Source organism: Mastigoproctus giganteus, chromosome 2 (genome assembly GCF_048544385.1).
Source record: "Mastigoproctus giganteus isolate SK-2022 chromosome 2, ASM4854438v1, whole genome shotgun sequence".
Classification (NCBI taxonomy): Eukaryota; Metazoa; Arthropoda; class Arachnida; order Uropygi; family Thelyphonidae; genus Mastigoproctus; species Mastigoproctus giganteus.
The window spans coordinates 2,144,208-2,165,971 of record NC_143576.1 but is presented as its reverse complement, the minus strand read 5'-3'; the positions used below and the strand labels follow the sequence as shown (position 1 = coordinate 2,165,971).

General features: G+C 38.8%; 1 protein-coding gene across 1 annotated transcript in view; it reads left to right on the top strand.

Moving 5' to 3' along the window:
• The window catches only part of Dhc98D (Dynein heavy chain at 89D), a 971,787-nt gene that overhangs the window by 615,134 nt on the left and 334,889 nt on the right, over positions 1 to 21,764 (top strand). Inside the window, exon 39 of the mRNA XM_090387912.1 lies at positions 8,151 to 8,368. Within this exon, the coding sequence (XP_090244038.1) occupies positions 8,151 to 8,368 (218 nt within the window). The remainder of the gene's footprint in view (positions 1 to 8,150; positions 8,369 to 21,764) is intronic.

The window sequence follows — 21,764 nt, the reverse complement described above, 5'->3', positions numbered from 1 at the left end:
AAAGAAACTAAGCAAACTCTTAGCCATAATTATGAGAGCATCCTTGGACTCAGGGGAGGTCCCCATGGACTGGAGATATGAAAATTTATCCCCAATTAACAAAGGGTAACACAAGGAATTACAGACCAGTTAGTTTAACTTCTGTTCCGCGTAAAATAATGGAGTCACTGGTTAAAGATACATTGCAGGATCATCTAGGCAAGACTGCAGCAATAATTCAGACACAGCATGGGTTTGCTAAGGGAAAGTCTTGTCTGACAAATTTGATAGGATATTATGATGTTGTTACAAAGGAACTTGATGCAAAAAATAATTTTGATATCATATATTTGTATTTCAGCAAAGCTTTTGACACTGTTGCGCATGGAAGACTATTGTACAAACTGGAGCAGAATGGTGTTAAGGGTAAGTTGCTACAATGGATAAAAGGATGGTTGAGTGGGAGAAGACAGAGTGTGGTAATTAATGGGTGCTGCTCTTCGTGAACTAATGTTATTAGTGGAGTCCCACAGGGTTCGGTGTTCGGTCCTCTGTTGTTTTGTATATTATCAATGATATTGATGAAGGTATATCAGGCTTAGTGTCGAAGTTTGCAGATGATACAAAGGTTGGCAGGGTTGTTAATGACAGTAATGGCAGTGTGCTACTGCAACAGGATCTAGATAATTTGGGCAGATGGGCCAAGAAGTGGCAACTGAAGTTTAACCTTGACAAATGCAGAGTACTGCATATGGGCAGAAGTAACCCCAGAGAAACATACCAACTGTGTGGTATTACACTTAAGGTGTTATAAAATGAACAAGACCTGGGAGTAATTGTGCAGTCAGATATGAAGTTTTCTGAGCAATGCAGACAGGCTGCCAGGGCAGGTCATGGGGTTTTGTCAATTATATATAGGAATTTTGCTAGCAGGGAGAAGAAGCGTCTCCGTAGCAAGGTGGGAAGGAGCAGCAGTGCATAGCACATGCTTCTTGATTAGACCGGGCTTCAAGCCCGTCACCACCAAATACGGAAGATGCGGAAAGGTTAGGGAATGACCATTGCATATCCCGGAGAAATATGGCCTTAGTTGCTAAAGCTCCTAAAAATGGAATAACAAACAGCAGGGAGAAGGAGTTGATTGTCCCTCTATATAAGACAATGGTCAGGCCACACCTTGAGTACTGCGTGCAGGTCTGGAGGCCACATTTTAGGAAGGATGTAGATTTGTTTGAGCGTGTACAGAGAAGGGAAACAAGATTGGTGAGGGGAATGAAGGAATCCTCTTTACAAGAGAGAGGCTCAAGTTCTGCAAATTGCAGTGGCTGGAGACTAGGCACCTGCGCATTGATCTGATTGAGGTGTATAAGGCCTTGAATGTGTTGAGCACGATGAATTCTGATGGGATCCTTCCACTTGTTCGGATTACGAACATAAGTGGGCATAAATTCAGAAAAGACATTCAAGTGGAACAAGACATTCATTGGTGGAACAACCTTCGATCTATTGTGGACGTTGATAGGTTAAATAAATTTAAGGAGGAACTGGACAAGCATTTGGAGGGAATGGTGTGATTTTTTTTTTTTTTGGCTCATGCTGCATAAGTTCATACACTTGCTTTCTTGCATCACATGCCACTACTATTACTACTACTAAGGCACCAGGGGTGGATGGGATCTATCCAGTTATATTAAAGGAAGTGGCAAAGCAACTAAGCAAACCCTTAGCCATAATTATGAGAGCGTCCTTAGACTCAGGGGGGGTCCGCACGGACTGGAGATATGCAACTTTATCCCCAATTCACAAAGGGGGATCAAAGGGTGACGTGAGTAATTACAGACCAGTTAGTTTAACTTCTGTTACGGGTAAAATAATGGAGTCACTGGTTAAAGATGCATTGCAGGATCATCTAGACAAGACTGCAGCAATAATTCAGCACATCACAGGTTTGTTAAAGGAAAGTCTTGTCTGACAAATTCTATTAAACAGCGATTGTAATTAGAGAAAATAGGAGGAATATTATCCACAGGCTATAAAAGCAAAGATATATTAAGCACAAATTTACCCTTTATTACCTTACCAATTAAAAAATTAAATGCTACGTGAAAATCGGAATAATTAATACGTACTGTAATATGTACATACGAACTAGTTTACATTTCTGTTCACTGACGTTTGTGGGTGGGGGTTAAAATTTAAAACAGTAAAAAGATAAGCAATCAATAACAAAGGACACGGCACACACAAATTGCAAGTAACACGATACGCGCAAGTGAGAACGGAGTAATGAGTTACAAAGCTTTAAAAATAGGAATGAAGAGATCTTAAAATTCATTTTTTTATATGATTGAAGATTCCATGGAAGTGTAAACACATTTCACCGTAATAACCCACTGAATTCCAGCTGTCGGTATTATCGCAAATTTAATAAGATCGAGTTTACTATCCGTTTATGATAGATTTCACCAACAGAAACAGAAACGCCCAATAAAGAGGTGACTGCTAATTGTTTTTATTGATTTATGGTTGTGACCTTCATTGACCCAAGCACGTGGTACCGTCGGAGACAATCATAGGGTAATCTCCAGTGCTGTGGTCTCCTGCCGCAATTAAACGGCATGCTGTCCCAATTAAGCGAAGTAAGTCCTGGCTATTTTCTCTATTTGTTTTCTCTATTGGATTCGACCGAATAAACGGCTGCCCCGATTAACCGGTGTCCCAAATAACTGGAATCCACTGTATTTGGATTTCAGGAAAGCTTTTTGACACTGTTGCACATGGAAAACTATTGTAAAAATTGGAGCAGAATGGTATTAAGGATAAGTTGCTACAATGAATAAAAGGATGGTTGAGTGGGAGAAGTCAGAGGGTGGTAATGAATGGGTGCTGCTCTTCGTGGAATAATGTTATTAGTGGAGTTCCACAGGGTTCGTAGTTGGGTCCACTGTTGCTTTTTATATTTATCAATGATATCGATGATGGAATTTCAGGCTTAGTGTCGAAGTTTGCAGATGATACAAAGGTTGGCAGGGTTGTTAATGACTGTAATGGCAGTGTGCCACTGCAACAGGATCTAGAAAATTTGGGCAGATGGGCTAAGAAGTGGCAACTGAAGTTTAATATTGACAAATGCAAAGTACTGCATATGGGTAGAAGTAACACCAGAGAAACGTACCAGCTGTGTGGTACGTTTCTCTGGGGTTACTTCCATTTCATTTCCTACCTCTTTAAGTGGTAGGAAATGAAAAATACCTGGGTGTATTTGTGCAGTCAGATGTGAAGTTTTCTGAGCAATGCAGACAGGCTGCCAGGGCAGGGCTTGGGGTTTTTTCAATCATATATAGGAATTTTGTACTGCCTTGAGTACTGCGTACAGGTCTGGAGGCCTCATTTTAGGAAGGATGTAGATTTGCTTCAGTCTGTACAGAGAAGGGCAACAAGATTGGTGAGGGGAATGAAGGGATCCTCTTAAGCATTAGCATTAGTAGAGGCATTTGATGAAAGAAAGCAAGCTTATGCAGCATCAGCCAAAAAAAAAATAATAAAAAAAAAAATAATAAATAAATAAATAAAAAATAACCACTTCCACTTCACCCCTCTGTTCGTTCGAAATACCTGTCCAGCAGAGCCTTAAACTTATTTAGGCTATCAACTTCCATGACAAGGGATGGAAGTTTGTTCCACCTACCAACCACCCGCTGGCTAAAGGCAAATTTCCGCTCATCTATCCTACATCTGTCTTTCCTCAATTTGAATTTATGCCCTCTCAGGTGATTATTCTGAGCAAAAGGAAGAATCCCATCAGCATTGAGCATGCTCAAACCATTCAAGGCTTTATACACCTCTATCAGATCACCTCGCCGGTGCCTAGTCTCCAGACACTGTAATTTGCAAAACTTGAGCCTTTCTTCGTAAGAGCACCCCTTTGTTCCATTCACCAATCTTGTTGCCCTTCTCTGTACTCGTTCCAGCATCTCTACATCCTTCTTGAAATGCGGCCTCCAGACCTGTATACAGTACTCTAGGTGTGGTCTGACCATTGCCTTATACAAGGGAATAATCACCTCCTTATCCCTGCTAGAAAAATTCCTATATATCATTGACAATACACCATGAGCTACTCTTGCAGCCCGTCTGCACTGCTCAGAGAACTTCATATCTGCCTGCACAACCACCCCCAGGTCCCTTTCATTCTCTACCACTGTCAGTGTAGTACCACAGAGTTGATACGTTGCTCTGGGGTTGCTGTTTCCCATATATAGTACTTTACATTTGTCAATGTTAAACTTCATTTGCCACCTCTCAGCCCATCTGCTCAACCTTTCCAGATCCTGTTGCAGCAGCATAGTGTCAGTAGTATCCTTGACAACCCTGCCAACCTTCGTATCGTCTGCAAACTTGAACATTAAGCTTGATATACCATCATCAATATCATTTATAAATACAGAAAACAATAATGGACCCAATACTGAACCCTGAGGGACTCCACTAATAACATTAGTCCACGATGAGCAGTGTCCATTGATTACCACTTTCTGTCTTCTCCCCCTCAACCACCCCTTTATCCATAGCAGCAATTTGCCTCCAATGCCACACTGCTCCAATTTGTGCAGCAGTCTTCCATGTGCAACAGTATCAAAAGCCTTTCTAAGATCCAAGTATATAATATCAAAGTTATTCCCTGCATCCAGTTCTTTTGTGACTGCATCATAGTATCCAATCAAATTGGTTAGGCAAGACTTCCCCTTAACAAAACCATGCTGTGTCTGAGCGATTACTGAAGTCTTGTGTAGATGATCCTGCAGTGCTTCTTTAACCAGTGCCACCATTAATTTTCCAGGAACAGAAGTTAAACTAACAGGTCTATAATTATTTGTGTCGCCCTTTGATCCTCCTTTGTGAATTGGGGTCACATTTGTACATCTCCAGTCCATGGGTACTTCCCCTGAGTCCAAGGAAGCTCTCATAATTATGGCTAAGGGTTTGCTTACTTCCTTTGCTGCCTCCTTTAATATAACTGGATAGATCCCATCCACCCCAGGTGCCTTTCTTGTATTTATCTTCAACAATTTCTCCTGCACTTTATTCTCAGTTATTACAAGATTCTCTAGCTTATTGCCAGAGTTGAATACACCTCTGGCATTCCCCTCGCTGAATAACTCCTCATGTGTGAATGTCGATGCAAAATATTCATTCAGTTTGTTAGCTACCTGAGCAGGATCATCAACAGTTGACCCATTGATATCAAGTGGACCAATCTGATTCATCCCCTTCGTTCTAGAGTTTACATAAATAAAGAACTCTTTGCTGTTTTTCTTTGCATCCCTTGCCAAAGATTTTTCGTAATCTGCCTTCGCCTGGCTAACCTCCTTTGTAACTTGGTTACAGATCAACTTGTATCTATCATAGGCTTCTGTGTCACGTGTTAATTTGTATGTATCCCATGCATTTTTCTTCTCTGCCATATGTCTCATTAGTTCATCTGACATCCACTTAGGCCTAAACCTTGAACTATATTTCTTAGTTGGTATGTAAAGCCTAGTAGCTTCCAAGATAAGTTCTTTGAATGCTTCCCATTTTGTATTTTCTGTTGGTAACATCATCAGTTGGTCCCACTGTATAGAATTTAAATACTGTCTCAGTCCATCGTAATCGCCTTTACGAAAGCAATAACCCTTCCCTTTACCCCTAATGGTAGTTACCTCTTTGAGTAAATCCCACTTCAGCACATTGTGATCACTGCCACCTAGTGGTTCATTTACCTGCAGATTCTTAATGCATGAAGAAACACTACTGATAATCAAATCAAGAGTATTACTCCCTCTAGTTGCCTCCCGAACATGCTGATGTAGAAAAATCATCCAATAAATCCACAAAAGCCTTGCTAGTGTGTGAGTGACCAGCCCCCAAATTCCAGTCAATATCTGGGAAATTAAAATCTCCCATTATGAGACTCTCTGATTTACTGGACCACTCTATTTCCCCGTACAGTTTCTTATTATACTCATCAGAGTCATTAGGCCTATAGCACAGTCCTACTCTCAATTTTGATCTCCCAATGCTTATGTCACACCAAACTGACTCGACACTGCACTGTCCAGCAATGTCGACTGGCTTCACTTCCTTGGATTTTATGTATTTCTTAACTAATAGCATAACCCCTCCTCCCTTCCTACCCTGTCTATCCTTTCTGTAGACATTGTACTCCCCAAATTCCAGTTCTGCATTCCTTATATCTGTGTGACACCATGTCTCTCAAATCCACACAATATCTGCCTTTGATGTTTTGAGCAATGCCTCAAATTCATCAAATTTATTTGCTAAACTCCTAGCTTTGGTGTACATGCAAGTATACATGCACCTGTTCTTTTTCTTAGTTACCCTAACACAACCTATGTGTTTATTTGTACCCCAATGATTCCCAGCAGTCTCTGAACTATCCTGCATCTTATTTTCCAGGCTGCGCTTCATTCTAATAGAAGCAGTGCAAGAATCACTTTCACCTCTGCCAGTGGCTACTGTTAATCTATTAGTCCTTGTATCTCCCCAATCTAACAGTTTTCCGACCCACCTAACACTGCCTCGATAGCATCAGCAAACATTCTTGCGCCCTTTCTATTTAAGTGTATCCCATCCCTGTAGAAGCAGTCTCTCCTGTTAACAAGTAAAGACCAGGCTGAAAAAAATTCTACCCCTTGAGCCTTGCACAATCCTTCCAGGACTGAATTGATTGACAGGGCTCTCATCATATAAGATGATGAGAGCCTAGAATGTAGAACGTAAGCCTCTCTTACCAAGAGAGGCTTACGTTCTACAAATTGCAGTGGCTGGAGACCAGGCACCTGTGTTCTGATCTGATTGAAGTGTATAAGGCCTTGAATGGTGATCTGATTGATGTGTATAAGGCCTTGATCCCATCAGAATTCAGCGTTGAGCATGCTGAATTCTAATGGGATCCTTCCACTTGTTCATATTACAAAACTAAGGAGGCATAAATTCTAATTAAGAAAAGACAGATGTGGAATAGATGTGCGGAAATTTGCCTTTAGCCAGCAGGTGGTTAATTGCTGGAACAATCTTCCATCTTTATCTGTCGTGGAAGTTGATAGGTTAAATAAATTTAATGAGGAACTGGACGGGCATTTGGAGGGAATGGTGTGATTTTTTTTTTTTTTTTTGGCTGATGCTGCATAAGTTCATACACTTGCTTTCTTGCATCACATGCCACTGCTACTACTACTATAGTTTGTCTATTTCTTCCTTCAATTTATTCAAAATCCACTTCCACAATGACAGGTGGAAGCTTGTTTCAGCAATCAACTACCTTTTGGCTGAAGGCAGATTTCCACACGTATTCTGCAACCACCCTTCCTCAATTCAAATTTATGCTCCATCATATGTGTAGTTCTGAGCAAGAGGTAAAATCCCACCATCATTGAGCTTGTCCAATCCATTCAAAGCCTTTAACACCTTAAGTAGTTCACCTTGCAGGTAACTAATCTCCAGATGCTGCAATTTGCAAAAAATGAAGGCTTTCTTGGTAAGAGTACCCCCTTCATTCCCCCACACCAGTCTTCTTGCCCTTCTCTTATACTTGGCTTTGGATTTGTTGATGGGTTTCCTGAATTTCTGAAATGACCTCTTGAGATATTTGGCACCTGTATAATGGGTACTTATAGAGATTGCTATAACTGAAACAGCAACTTAAAACATTACTTCTCTATGGGAAAAAATCATTCTTATCTGAAAAGCAAATAAAAGTTCTCCATGTAAATGCTCTTAACTTAATCACTCAGGTAAGAAATGATTGTCATGATTATCATAAGTGAAAAACCAGATTAATAAAATTATTACCAACTGTTTTGCGATTTAATTTAGTATTCAATATTTTACTATGATGGAATGTAAGAACTAGTGATATATCATTGAGCTATTAATATAATTAATCACTTTTTTGATCCAGGCAAATGCCTAGGGTGCCATCTATGTAGGGGCACTTTGCAATTGTGCAGATTATTTAAAAGGGTGCCAAATCCTTGATTTGCATAGGGTGCAAAAATATCTCATGATGGCACTGTATAATCATTAGTCATTTTTAAATAATATTTTTCCTTTTTTTTAAATAAATTTTTTAAATTTCTTTATCAGGTATAATGTGATTTGTGTATTAGGTCGCACAACTTGAAAAAGACTTCCATCAAGCAAAGAAAGAGCTGAATAAAATCCAGAAAGAAGTTGCTACCCTTGAGGAACAGTTGAAAACTTTTTCAGATCAGTATACTTCAGCAATGGCAGAAAAAACCTCACTTCAAGAGGAAGCAGCTTTGATGGAAAGAAGACTGATAGCTGCTGATAAACTAATATCTGGTCTTGGATCTGAAGAGCAAAGGTAAATGATTTGGGAACTATTTTGATCCACCAAAAGCTGTAATGTTTGTGTATATTTTGTACTTTTTTAATTACATTCAGCGATTTCATTTTTTGACACTGCAACTTTTTGAATCATTCCTAGTCCACTGCTCCCACTTACAGAGAGAGAGAGAGAGAGAGAGAGAGAGAGAGAGAGAGAGAGAGATTACAAAAAAATTACTCCATTCAAAGAATGATTTTCCTCCTAATCCTTCTCTCGAGAAGGATTAAGAGCAAATTAGCATTAGCATTATTGGAAGAATAATTAGCATTAATAGCATTAGCATTTACCATAATAGAGGCATATGATGCAAGAAAGCAAGCTTATGCAGCATCAGCCAAAAAAAAAAAAAAAACAGCTCCCATTTCACCCCTCCATTCGTTCCAAATACCTGACCAGCTCAGCCTTAAATTTATTTAAGCTATCAACTTCCACAAAAGGATGGAAGTCTGTTCCACCAACCACCTACCTGCTGGCTAAAGGGAAACTTCCACACATCTGTCCTACATCTGTCTTTCCTCAATTTGAATTTATGCCCTCTCAGGTGATTATTCTGAGCAAGAGGAAGAGTCCCATCAGTTGAGCATGCTCAAACCATTCAAGGCTTTATACACCTCAATCAGATCACTCGCAGGTGCCTAGTCTCCAGACACTGTAATTTTCAAAATTTAAGCCTTTCTTCATAAGAGCAACCCTTTGTTCCATTCACTAATCTTGTTGCCCTTCTCTGAACTCGTTCCAAAAGCTCCACATCCTTCTTAAAATGAGGCCTCCAGACGTGTATACAGTACTCAAGGTGTAGCCTGACCATCACCTCCTTATCCCTGCTAGAAAAATTCCTGTATATCATTGATAAGTCACCATGAGCTACTCTTGCAGCCCGTCTGCACTGCTCAGAGAACTTCAAATCTGCCTGCACAATTATCCCCAGGTCATTTTCATTCTTTACTACTGTCAGTGTAATACCACAGAGTTGATACGCTCCTCTGAGAGTACTACATATGGAAAACTGCTTCCCATATGTATACTTTACATTTGTCAATGTTAAACTTCATTTGCCACCTCTCAGCCCATCTAATCAACTTTTCTAGATCCTGTTACAAAGAAAGGCTGATGTTTTGCAAATTACAGTGTCTGGAGACTAGGCACTGGCGAGGTGATCTGATAGAGGTGTATAAAGGTTTTAGCATGCTCAATGCCGATGGGATTCTTCCTCTTGCTCTGAATACTCACCTGAGAGGGCATAAATTGAAATTGAGGAAAGACAGATGTAGGATAGATGTGGGGAAATTTGCCTTTAGCCAGCAGGTAGTTGGTTGGTGAACAGACTTCCATCCCTTGTTGTGTAAGTTGATAGCCTAAATAAATTTACGGCTCAGCTGGACAGGTATTTCAAACAAACGGAGGGGTGAAGTGGAAGTTTTCTTTTTTTTTTTTTTTTTTTGCTGTTGCTGCATAAGCTTGCTTTCTTGCATCATATTTATTGATCTTATTAATTTAAAATATTAAGGCAGGCGAAGGCAGATTACGAGAAATCTTTGGCAAAGGATGCTAAGGAAAACCCCAAGGATTTCTTTACTTATATAAACTCTAAAAGGAAAGGGATGAATCTGATTGGTCCACTTGACATCGATGGTTCGACTGTTGATGATCCTTCTCAGATAGCAAACAAACTGAATGAGTATTTTGCTTCTACATTCACACATGAGGAGTTATTAAGGTTTGAAAATGCCACAAGGGTATCAAATTGTAACAGGGTGCTTAATGATTTTGTAATAACTGAGAACAAAGTGGGGTAGAAATTGTTGAAGTTAAACCTAAGAAAGGCACCTCGGGTGGATCGGATCTATCCAGTTAGATTAAAGGAGGCGGCATAGCAACTAAGCAATCCCTTAGCCATAATTATGAGAGCATCCTTGGACTCAGGGGAGGTCCAATTCACAAAGGGGGATCGAAGGGTGACACGAGTAATTACAGACCAGTTAGTTTAAATTCTGTTTCGGTTAAAATAATGGATTCACTGGTTAAAGATGCATTGCAGGATCATATAGACAAGATTGCAGCAATAATTCAGACACAGCATGGGTTTGTTAAGGGAAAGTCTTGTCTGACAAATTTGATAGGGTATTATGATGTGGTTACAAAGGAACTGGATGCAAAAAATTTTGATATCATATATTTGGATTTCAGAAAAGCTTTTGACACTGTTGCGCATGGAAGACTATTGTACAAATTGGAGCAGAATGGTATTAAGAGTAAGTTGCTACAATGGATAAAAGGATGGTTGAGTGGGAGAAGACAGAGGGTGGTAGTTAATGGGTGCTGCTCTTCGTGGAGTCCCACAGGGTTCGGTTTTGGGTCTATATTTATCAATGATATCGATGAAGGTATATCAGGCTTAGTGTTGAAGTTTGCAGATGATACAAAGGTTGGCAGGGTTGTTAATGACAGTAATGGCAGTGTGCTAAGGATGGGCAGATGGGGAAAGAAGTGGCAACTGAAGTTTAAACTTGACAAATGCAAAGTACTGCATATGGGTAGAAGTAACCCCAGAGAAATGTATCAACTGTGTGGTACTACACTTAAGGAGGTAGAAAATGAAAAAGACCTGGGAGTAATTGTGCAGTTAGATATGAAGTTTTCTGAGCAATGCAGACAGGCTGCCAGGGCAGGTCATGGGGTGTTGTCAATGTTATACAGGAATTTTGTTAGCAGGGAAAAGGAGGTGATTTTACCTCTGTATAAGGCAATGGTCTGGCCACGCCTTGAGTACTGCGTGTAGGTTTGGAGGCCTCATTTTAGGAAGGATGTAGATTTGCTTGAACGTGTACAGAGAAGGTCAACGAGATTGGTGAGGGGAATGAAGGGATCCTCTTACCAGGAGAGGCTTAAGTTCTGCAAATTGCAGCAGCTGGAGACTAGGCACCTGCGATGTGATCTGATTGAGATGTATAAGGCCTTGAATGGGTTGAGCACGCTGAATTCTGATGGGATTCTTCCACTTGTTCAGATTACAAACCTAAGTGGGCATAAATTGAAATTGAGGAAGGACAGATATAGAATAGATATGCAGAAATTGCCTTTAACCAGGAGGTGGTTAATTGATGGAACAAATTTCCATCTGTCATTCTGGAAGTTGAAAGTTGATAGGTTAAATAAATTTCAGGAGGAACTGGGCAAATATTTAGTAGGGATTGGTTTTTTTTTGTTTTTTTTTTTTTTTTTGGTTGATGCAGCATAAGCTCATATGCTTGCTTTCTTGCATCACATGCCACTATTACTACTACCTTTCAAGGATTATCTGAAAACCCCAATGGTACTTTTGAGAAGTGGAACAGGAATAAGTGGGAGAAGTTAGGGGAGAGAGAGAGATAGGGGGGATAGAAAGTTGAGGAGAAGGAAGAGACATTCCCCAGAAAATGAAAATTAGATGTTTAGAAAAGGTAAGAAAAGAAGACGACCAGCAAATTAACCTGGTAGACAAACCTTGTGTTAACCTAGTATTTTAACAAAACATATGTTATGGATAAAAAAGTATGTTAAACTATGAATAACATCATCATCATCAGTAATTCAGTCTTGTGACTGGTTAGTTCCTCTGATGAACTGTTGCCATATTTGTCTCTCCTGTACCATTTGTTTTAGGTCCTCAAAGTTTAGAAGGCCTACTTCATCCAGCAATGTCCCGGTGAAGGGCTTTTTTGGTCTACCTCTTGTGTATTTTCCCTCCACAGTCCTCTCCATTGCATCTGGAAGCAATCCACCATGTCGAAACATGTGCCCACCCATTTTAGTCTAGTCAATCTTATTCTACCTAAAATTTTCTTTCCTTTTTGGACACGTGTTAATACTTCCACATTTGACACTTTTTCAGTCCGTTTAATTTTTTCCATACTGTGCCAACACCACATCTCAAATGGCTCAAGGCTCTTTTTGTCTCTCTTTGTTAAAATCTGTCTCTGCTGCATATAGTGCCACTGACCAGATATATGTCTTTATTATCTTCTTCCTAATTTCTTGTGACAACTTCTTCTGTTTAATCAATGACAGTTTATTCTTGAAAAATTGTTTTGCCATTGCAATTCTGGATTAAATCTCAGTTTGACATGAAATGTCCTCTGCAAATAACTGCCCCAGATACCTAAAGCAGTCTACCTGTTCTATTCTTACTCCATTGATCTCAATTCTGAAGGGAATTAACCTTTTACTTGTCATTGCCTTAGTTTTCATAAACGTTTATCTTCATTCCATACTTCAATGCTTTCTTATTTAGTCTTTTGATCATTTTTTGTAATGCAGCAGGCAACCTGCTAGTATGGCCTGCTAGTAAAGCTGCAAACTTAATAGCCTGTAAATACTTTCACCTATTTTAATCCCCCCACTTCTTATTCCCACTTGCCTCCTTTATTATCACTTTGGCAAAAGCTTTGAACAAACTAGGTGAAAATAAGCATTCCTGTCCTACTTCTTTTTTAACTTTAGCTTTTTCTGTTAGTTCTCCCCTCACTCTTTATCACCACATTTTGTCTTCTATATAAGTTATAAATCAGTCCAATAATCTTCTTGCATCTGATTTTCTCCAGCAATGGAACAGTTCTCTCCAGATTACTCTATCAAATGCCTTTGCGTAATCCACAAAACACACATAGAGGTTCCTTCCCATGTTATACACTTTCTCATCCAGCACTCTCAACATTCCAATAGCATCTCTCATAAATATGACTCCCATATGAACAAGTGTTTGATAACTTTCAGCAAAATCTTGGATGCATGGGTAATAAGACATAGTTCTGTAGTCTTGGCATACCATTGGTGACATCTTCTTGGGTATGGGGATTATGATTGATGTGCAGAAATCCTCTGGCATATGCTCATCCCTGTATATCATCATCCATATCAGTTCAAATAAGGCTTTCTTCAGATTTTCTCCACTGTATTTTAAAAGCTCTGCAGGTATGTTGCCAATTCCTGGTGCTTTGTTATTGCTAAGGGACTTTAAGGCTGTGTTGAATTCATCCTTAGATATTTCCTCCTCCATGTTTTCTTGTTCTTCTAGAGCCATATTCCTCCATGTGTACGTTCTTGAATTGTCCTAAAGTTCTTCAGCATATCTCCTCCATCTTTTCTTTTGTTCTTCGAAGTTCAGTACAGTCATTCCCTTTTCATCCCACATTGCTCTCCTTTGGATTCTGCTACTCTTCGATATTTCTATGTGCCAAGTCCACCCGACCTTGTTGTTGTTCAAGTGTTTCAATCTCTTGACAGTTCTCTGCCCACCACTGTTCTTTAGCCGTCCTACATTCCCTATCAATTTCATGAATAACATATGATAAAATATTCTGTTTTATGTCAAAGCATTTAAATATTAGCTAAACAATTAAGAATGTTATGCAAAAGCAGCATGAATATATAATGACAACTGATTGTTGGCATTCGTGGTGAGCAGGCTCTGCCTTGTGGTGCTCTTCATAGCCATAGCAAAGAAGTATAGATAAGAGGGGATTAGAGCAGGATTAGTGGAGTAGAATAGGATTTCAGAGGTTATTTAGTATATTGTAAAGTTTATCTGGATAAGTTTTTTTTTCCCTGTAATAGTTTGATTTTTTTAATATTATAAATATAATTGTTGAAAGTTTCCTTTATTAATATTTAGTAAATTTTACAATGATTGTTACAAGATCCCCCTTGAACAATCCGTCAGAGGATACTATGACTCATACGGAAATAGCCGATAGCGATTTCCTGGTGTCATGATTTTATTCTTTGCAGAACGTGTAGCATGTATTCCTCTCTTTGTCACCGTTGTAAGGAGTGTACCGATCTTAAGCTAAAATTTTGTGCATTGCTAGAACAATTTGAGTCACCGAAAAAAAATGGGTGCTTGTCCTCAAGAATGATGTAACTGGGAGCTCTCAATGACTCAAGACTCTAGTAACCTACCAAGTGACCCCAGAACAACCAAGTGCGAACTACTCTGGTTCAAAAGGACTTTCCTCACTTTCCAAAAGCATATCAACAGCTGCAGTGCAATGGGGTGTGGCGTTATCATCCATAAACATGAACTCGGGGCCAATGGCAGCTCGGAACAGATGCACATGGGGAAGGATTACCTCAGTACAGTATCATGCACCGGTTACAGTACCGCCTTCCAGTATCTGTAGTTGTGTATGTCCATCCGAGATTACGCCTACCCAGACAAGAAAATCTCGACTGCCATATGGATCCCTTTCAGTGATGTTTGCGGGGGTGATACCATGTGCCAACCTCTCGCCAGATTAGCTGATGTCCAGAATCACTGCTGAGACTGAATATACTCTCATCAGTAAAGAGTACCTTAAGTAAAGATTTTTCGTTGTAACCTTTAGAAATAGTGTTGGCACTTGACCCCATTCTGGTCCACCCTGTTTTATGCCTACATTTAACCCCACTTGAAAGTTGTCCCCCCCCCCTGAAAAAAACTAATAATTTCCATAATTTCTACTCAATTTACAAAATTGAAACTCTCAATATACATAAACAGAAGTATATTCTTTGATTTCCTACCTTTAGCATTCAGCAAAAATGTACGATCACATATCAATTTATTAAATTTTTACGCAAAACACGATCCAAGCTTTATAGATAAAACGTGTTACAGCATTTGTTCAAAAATTCCCACATCATCTCTGCGCCTCTGGCTAAAATGAATCAACACATGTGGAGATATAATTAACTGGTCAAGCTTACGTCATTAGCGTTACCAAGGTGATCCAAGGAGAAAATAAAAATGTAAACAACTTTTGTGGAAAACAAACAGTAGAGCATCATTACTTGCGAATAATATTTTGCATGGCTCTCTCAGAACAGTTTGCTTTTCTTCTTTTCGTAATTGTTGTACGAAACAATTGCAACAAATTGTTTTTGAAAAAAAAAATATCTTCTTTCCTTTCTTCAGTATGTATTGTATCTACTAACATAAATCAAGGAAATTCATCTATTGGAAACCACAGTGGAAACAGAAGGGGAAAAAAAAACAAAAAAACTGTCGTTAAACTGATCACTACAATGCACATTTCATAAAAAAAAAGTTCGCTTTATTGTAATTGTTTTTAAAGGACTAAATCAGAACAGCAGTTTCATGGATGTATATTTGATCTTGACGAAATTTCAAGAAAACATTTCTATTCATAGCTGCATTATAAACTTCGAAAACGGATGTCGAAGAAACTTCGAATGCATCTCACCTGGTTTGCAAACGAAAAAAAAAATGCTCTACTAGTAACAGATTGTGAAAATAATCCGTTAATCATAGTGACGGATTGGAAAATTGTAAGTAATTGTTATTGAATACTTCAATATTTCCTTGATATGCATTTGATACCATCAAAAAATTTCAAGAGAAAAATTGAATTTTCATTATCACACACACATGACCGAAAAATTCACCATAAAATGTCATATATTTGGATGTTCGAATTCCATTCTGAACTGCAACTGTAATAAAGTCACCTCTCTTGCACTGACAGAGTAGCCGTTTACTGAATTAAGGAAAACACGGTTCATTTTCCTCAAGGAGGAGGGCTTGCAGATAGTAGGGGAGGCCTTGTCCTCCTTCTGCTCGGGACGAGTACCTGGAGGCAGTTGTCTTTCTGTCACTTTCTCCCGTGTGGGATGAAAAACTTTTTTCTCTATCCCTCTCTTGCCTTCCTTTTCATCTGTCTTCATCCAACATGGGATATTCCTATACGGAATGATTTTTTTTTTTTTTTTTTCACTACACACACTAGCAGTGCACCCTGACAGTGCATAAAAACTGAACAGAGCAATGAGGCAGAGATGAACTTTTGTTCTAGGAGCCGCCCATACAAAAACACACAAAAAAAAATAATAAAATAAATAAATTAAAAAAATAGCATTGTAGCTCTAAGTCAGCTTCATTCTAGGATACCGAAACTGCAATTGTTTTAGAGGACAATATTTTGCATTTTTATTTTCTAACATTATTACAATATTTTGTTACAATATTTTTCTTCGTTTCTTTACATTATTGCCGTAACCAACGATATCGGTGTGCACAACGTTTCATCACAGATGCTGAAGTTCTAATTAGTCAGTTTATCCTAGGATGCAGAAGTACTAATAAGTCCAATTTTGGTCTGGTGCAAATTTGAAAAAAAATCCACAATAATCCCTCTGAAAATATTAGCGAGTGAATTGCATTATACATTTCAAACATCCCTGTATAGCTTGTCCTTGAATACAAATGACTACGGTTACTCTCCTTTGAGTGACCACCCTTGTACAGATGTTTTATTGTGGATACTTCCTTCAAGTCAGTAAAATCATCAGTAGTCATCCTTTACTGTACCTAAAGTAATTCGTTATGTTGGGGGAAACGGTTTTTGCTCCTAACTGAAGAAGCACTTTCGAATTTTGCACAAGTCGATTATCTGCACACATTGAAAATTAGAAGGACAGTAAAAGAGTTGATAATTGGTGCCATTGGTGGGCAGCATTCCGACTAACAAATTTTCTGTTTATACTCCGGGATGACCACACGGTCAGAGATCCTGAAATAGAGAGAGAGCATACAAGAAACTGCACCGCATTTAGCAATCACCGGCTTGATTGTGTGAAATTGCACTCTGCCAAAAACGACTAACAAATTTTCTGTTTATACTCTGGGATGACCACACGGTCAGAGATCCCGAAATAGAGAGAGAGAGAATACAAGAAACTGCACTGCATTTAGCAGTCACCGGCTTGATTGTGTGAAATTGCACTCTGTCAGAAACCACAGAAAAACAAGAGAAGTGATGGGGAGTAAATCTATTTTTCAGCGGGGTTTATCTTTTTATTGCAGCTCAGAACAGCATTATGACCATGGATAGTGAATTTATTCGGCTTCTGTACTAAAACAGAATTTCTCCCTTTGTGATGACATCAAAGCGTAACAAGCAAATATCTTCTAACAATACTTTTTGAGCAGCCCGTGATTCGTAATCTGTTAGCTTTGTATTGTTAGAAATATTACAGTTTTGTGAACAATACACATTTCAAGAAACAATCCGTTATTCATAGCGGATGATTTTTTTTTTTTTTTTTTTTTTTTTTTTTCTTCTTTTGCACACCAGTTTATAACGCAGCTATAAATAGAAATATTTCCTTGAAATTTTGTTAGAAGATCAAACCCAGGAAACTGCTGTTCCGATATTGTTTACTAAAAAATTACAATAAAGCAATTTTTTTTTTATCAAATGCACATTGCAATGTTATCAGTTTTACACCAGTCTTTCTCATTTCTAAAAGATGAATTTCCCTGATTTTCTGTTATTAGGTGCAATACACATTGAAGAAAGGAAATACGATCTTTTTGCCTTTCAAAAACAGTTGTTGCTACTATTTCGCTTATTGCTTCTTATGTCAACTAACAGTAGCTCGCATTTGTCTTATGTTTATTTTTCCTTCCTTCCCTTTTCGATGTAGCTGTACAGGGGACAATGTGACGTAAGGATGACCATTAGCACTCTCTCGATGTAGCTGTATCTAGGAAGTTTGTGACATAACCCAACGGTTTTTCTCACGCTCCGCTCCAAGAAAACAATTTCGCTCTGTGAACAGAAACTCCCGCTCCAAAACAAACAAACGAATCGAGTATCGTGTTTCATAAGCCCTAGGCTAATTAGGGTGGGTTTAGAAAAATAACTGAAAAAGGCCTAAAAAAAATGCACACTTCATGTCACATTTTTGTCTTTTGCGTGAAATTGAATTGAAATTTTTGAAAATTGAAGTGGGGAAAATTCAAGAAAACAGTTCTGGCTCCAACTATAGCGAGTTTCAGCTCTGTAATTAGAGTAAAAATTATAGAATTAACTTGCTGAACCCAGTTGGGGTTGGAACTTACCCCACTGGACCGGAATACGTTTAAGTTTTGCACACCAGTGTATTAGGAGACTCCATTATCAGGAAAGCAGGAAATAATTTTTGTATTAAAGAGGGCTGGACTAGAACCAGGGTATATCTGCCGGGAGCAACTATTAATGATGTCACCAACAAACTGTCAGATTTTAACGGTAGTAAAGAGAATATTATTATTCATATGGGGAGTAATGACATTAAGCATACATGATCTGATGATTTGTTAGACAAATATGGGACCATGCTAAAGAAATGCCACAAATTAGGTCACAATGTCTATGTATCTGCAGTTCTGCCCAGGCAGGATAGAAAGGATTATACGCTGAAAGCCTTGTGGACTAACTCAAAACTTGAAGGACTCTGCAAGGCTTTTGGGGCAAATTTCTATCAGCATGGACCACACTTGTAGGTAGAAGGAACCTGTTTTGTACAGATGGGATATATTTAAAGAAAGGTGGTGCAAGAGTGTTTGCCAGTATTATTAAGGATACCTTAAAGGTTCAAGGAAACTGCCTGAATACTTGTGGAGAGAAGAATAATATAGATATGCATTTATCTGATAATATTGGTCAAAGTAACACTTGTCCATATCTCAAGAGTTTGTTATTACCGTAACAGAACATATTAGCAAGACGTTCTGATGCCAGAAACATTTCAAATGAGCGGGTAGCTGTTGCCAGGAAAGTGAGTTTAAATAACTTTAAGGGTTATGTCAGGGTAGTTAACTACACAAGAACAATTAAGTCTTAATTGTTTAAACAGTAATGTCAGACCTGTTGTCAGTAAAATGAGTGAATTCGAACTCCTGTTTAGGACACGTAATGCTGACATAATAGTGCTTACAGAAACGTGGGGCCACCCGGGGATAGGGGATGATGAGTTTCAATACAGTACATATAATGTACTTAGGAAGGATATAGAAGATAGAAGGGGTGGTGAGGTCATGCTTCTTATCAAAATCAGCCTCAGCACAACGAAAACTTTTCCAGATTCAGACATTTTGCACGCTAGTATAGAATCTGTATGCTGTCGGATAGTTGGAAGCAAAGGTGTAATGAGAGAGGAAGTAATCTGTAGGCCAGGTGATTGTGAAGATTATGATGAGACCCTCTAAATACAAATGGAATGGGAAAGTAAGCATCAATGTCTTATTATGGGTGATTTTAATATGCCTCTAATTGATTGGAGCAATTGGGAAGTAAACTCCACAAATGGGACAAAATTTTTAAATCAACTAGATGATTGTTATTTGTACCAACATATCAGAGAAAGTACTAGGGAAAAGAATATTCTAGACTTCATTATCACCATGAACCAGATGACATAAGAGGGCTGACAGTACAGGAACCAGTGGCGCCTCCGTAGCCAGATGGGCAGGATAAGCAGTGCGTAGCACTTGCTTCTTGGTTAGACCGGGTTCGAGCCCGTGACCACCAAATACGGAGGATGCGGAATGGTTAGGGAATGAACACCGCATATCCCCGGAGCAATATGGCCTTAGTTGCTAATGCGCCTAAAAACCAAATAACAACAACAACAGGAACCAGTAGCAGGAAGTGATGACGGAGTTCTAATTGGGATGATGATGGTGAAGAGATAGGGAGCAGTAGTTAAAGGTAAAAGAATTGGTTATAATTCCAGGAAAGGAATTTAAGACAGCTTAAGATGCTACTCGGCTTTTATTAACTGGGTAGATATCTCACAGAGAGCAAATACAATTGGATTATGGTATACCTTTAAAACATTAATCACAGAAGCCTTGAATGCTTAAATATGATTAAAAAAATACTCCAGAAGGAAGATTGCAAGTTGGATGAATAATGAAGATGCCAGATTACTTGAGCAGAAAAAGACAGCATGGAAAAGTTATAGAGCAATCAAAAGTACTTAAGTCTATAACAGCTACAAATTGATCTGTAATAGTCCCACAGAAAAAGTTAGGCTGGCAAAGGCAGATTACCATTAGCATTAGCAAAGGCACATGATGCAAGAAAGCAAGCTTATATAGCATCACCAAAAAAAAAAAAAAAACCCTCATTTCATCCATCCACTCGCTCCAAATGTTTGTCAAGTTTTGCCTTGAATCTATTTAAGCTATCAACTTCTACAACAAAAGATGGAAGTTTGTTCCGGCAATCAACCACCCGCTGGCTAAAGGAAAACTTTGCACATCTATCCTAGAACCGTCTTTCCTCATTATGAATTTATGCCCTCTCAGGCGATTATTCTGAGCAAGAGGAAGAATCCCATCAGCATTGAGCATACTCAAACCTTTCAAGGCTTTATACACCTCAATCAGATCACCACACAGGTGCCTAGTCTCCAGACACTGTAATTTGCAAAACTTAATTTGCAAACCTTTCTTCCTAAGAGCAACCCTCTTCACAATTCTTGTTGACCTTCTCTGTACTCGTTCGAACAGCTCTACATCCTTCTTAAAATGAGGCCTCCAGATCTGTATACAGTACTCAAGGTGTGGTCTGACCATTGACTTATATGATAGGATAATCATATAAGAAAAATTCCTGTATATCATTGACAAGACACCATGAGCAACTCTTGCAGACATCTACCCTGATTAGAAAACTTCATATCTGCCTGTAGAGTTACCCCCAGGTCCTTTTCATTCTCTACCACTGTCAGTGTGGTACCACAGAGTTGATACGTTACTCTGGGATACTGCTTCCCATATGTAGTACTTTACATTTGTCAATGTTAAACTTCATTTGCCACATCTCAGCCCATCTGCTCAACTTTTCTAGATCCTGTTGCAGCATTGTACTGTCATTAGTGTCATTAACAACCCTGCCAAATGTCGTATAATCTGTAAACTTGGACATTAAGCCTGATATACCATCATCAATATCATTTATAAATACAGAAAACAACAATGGATCCAACACTGAACTCTGAGGTACTCTACTAATAACATTATTCCATGAAGTGCAGTGTACAATGATTATCACTCTCTGTCTTCTCCCACTAAACCATCCCCTTTAGCCATAGCAGCAATTTACCTCCAATACCACACTGCTCCAATTTTTTGTGCAGCAGTCTTCCATGTGCAACAATATCAAAGGCTTTTCTAAGATCTAAATATATGATATCAAAGTTATTCTTTGCATCCAGTTCCTTTGTGACTACCTCTTAGTATCCAATCAAATTATTCAGACAAGACTTCCCCTTAACAAACCCATGCTGTGTCCTAGCTATAACTGAAGTCTTGTCTAGATGATCCTGCAATGTTTCTTTAACCAGTGCTTCCATTAATTTCCCTGGAACAGAAGTTAAACTGATAGGTCTGTAATTAACTGTGTCTTTGATCCTCCTTTGTGGATTGGGGTCACATTTGCACATCTCCAGTCCATGGGTACCTTCCCTGACTCCAGGGAAGCTCTCATAATTATGGCTAAGGGTTTTCTTGCTTCCTTCCTCTGCCACCTCCTTTAATATTACTGGATAGATTCCATCCACCCCA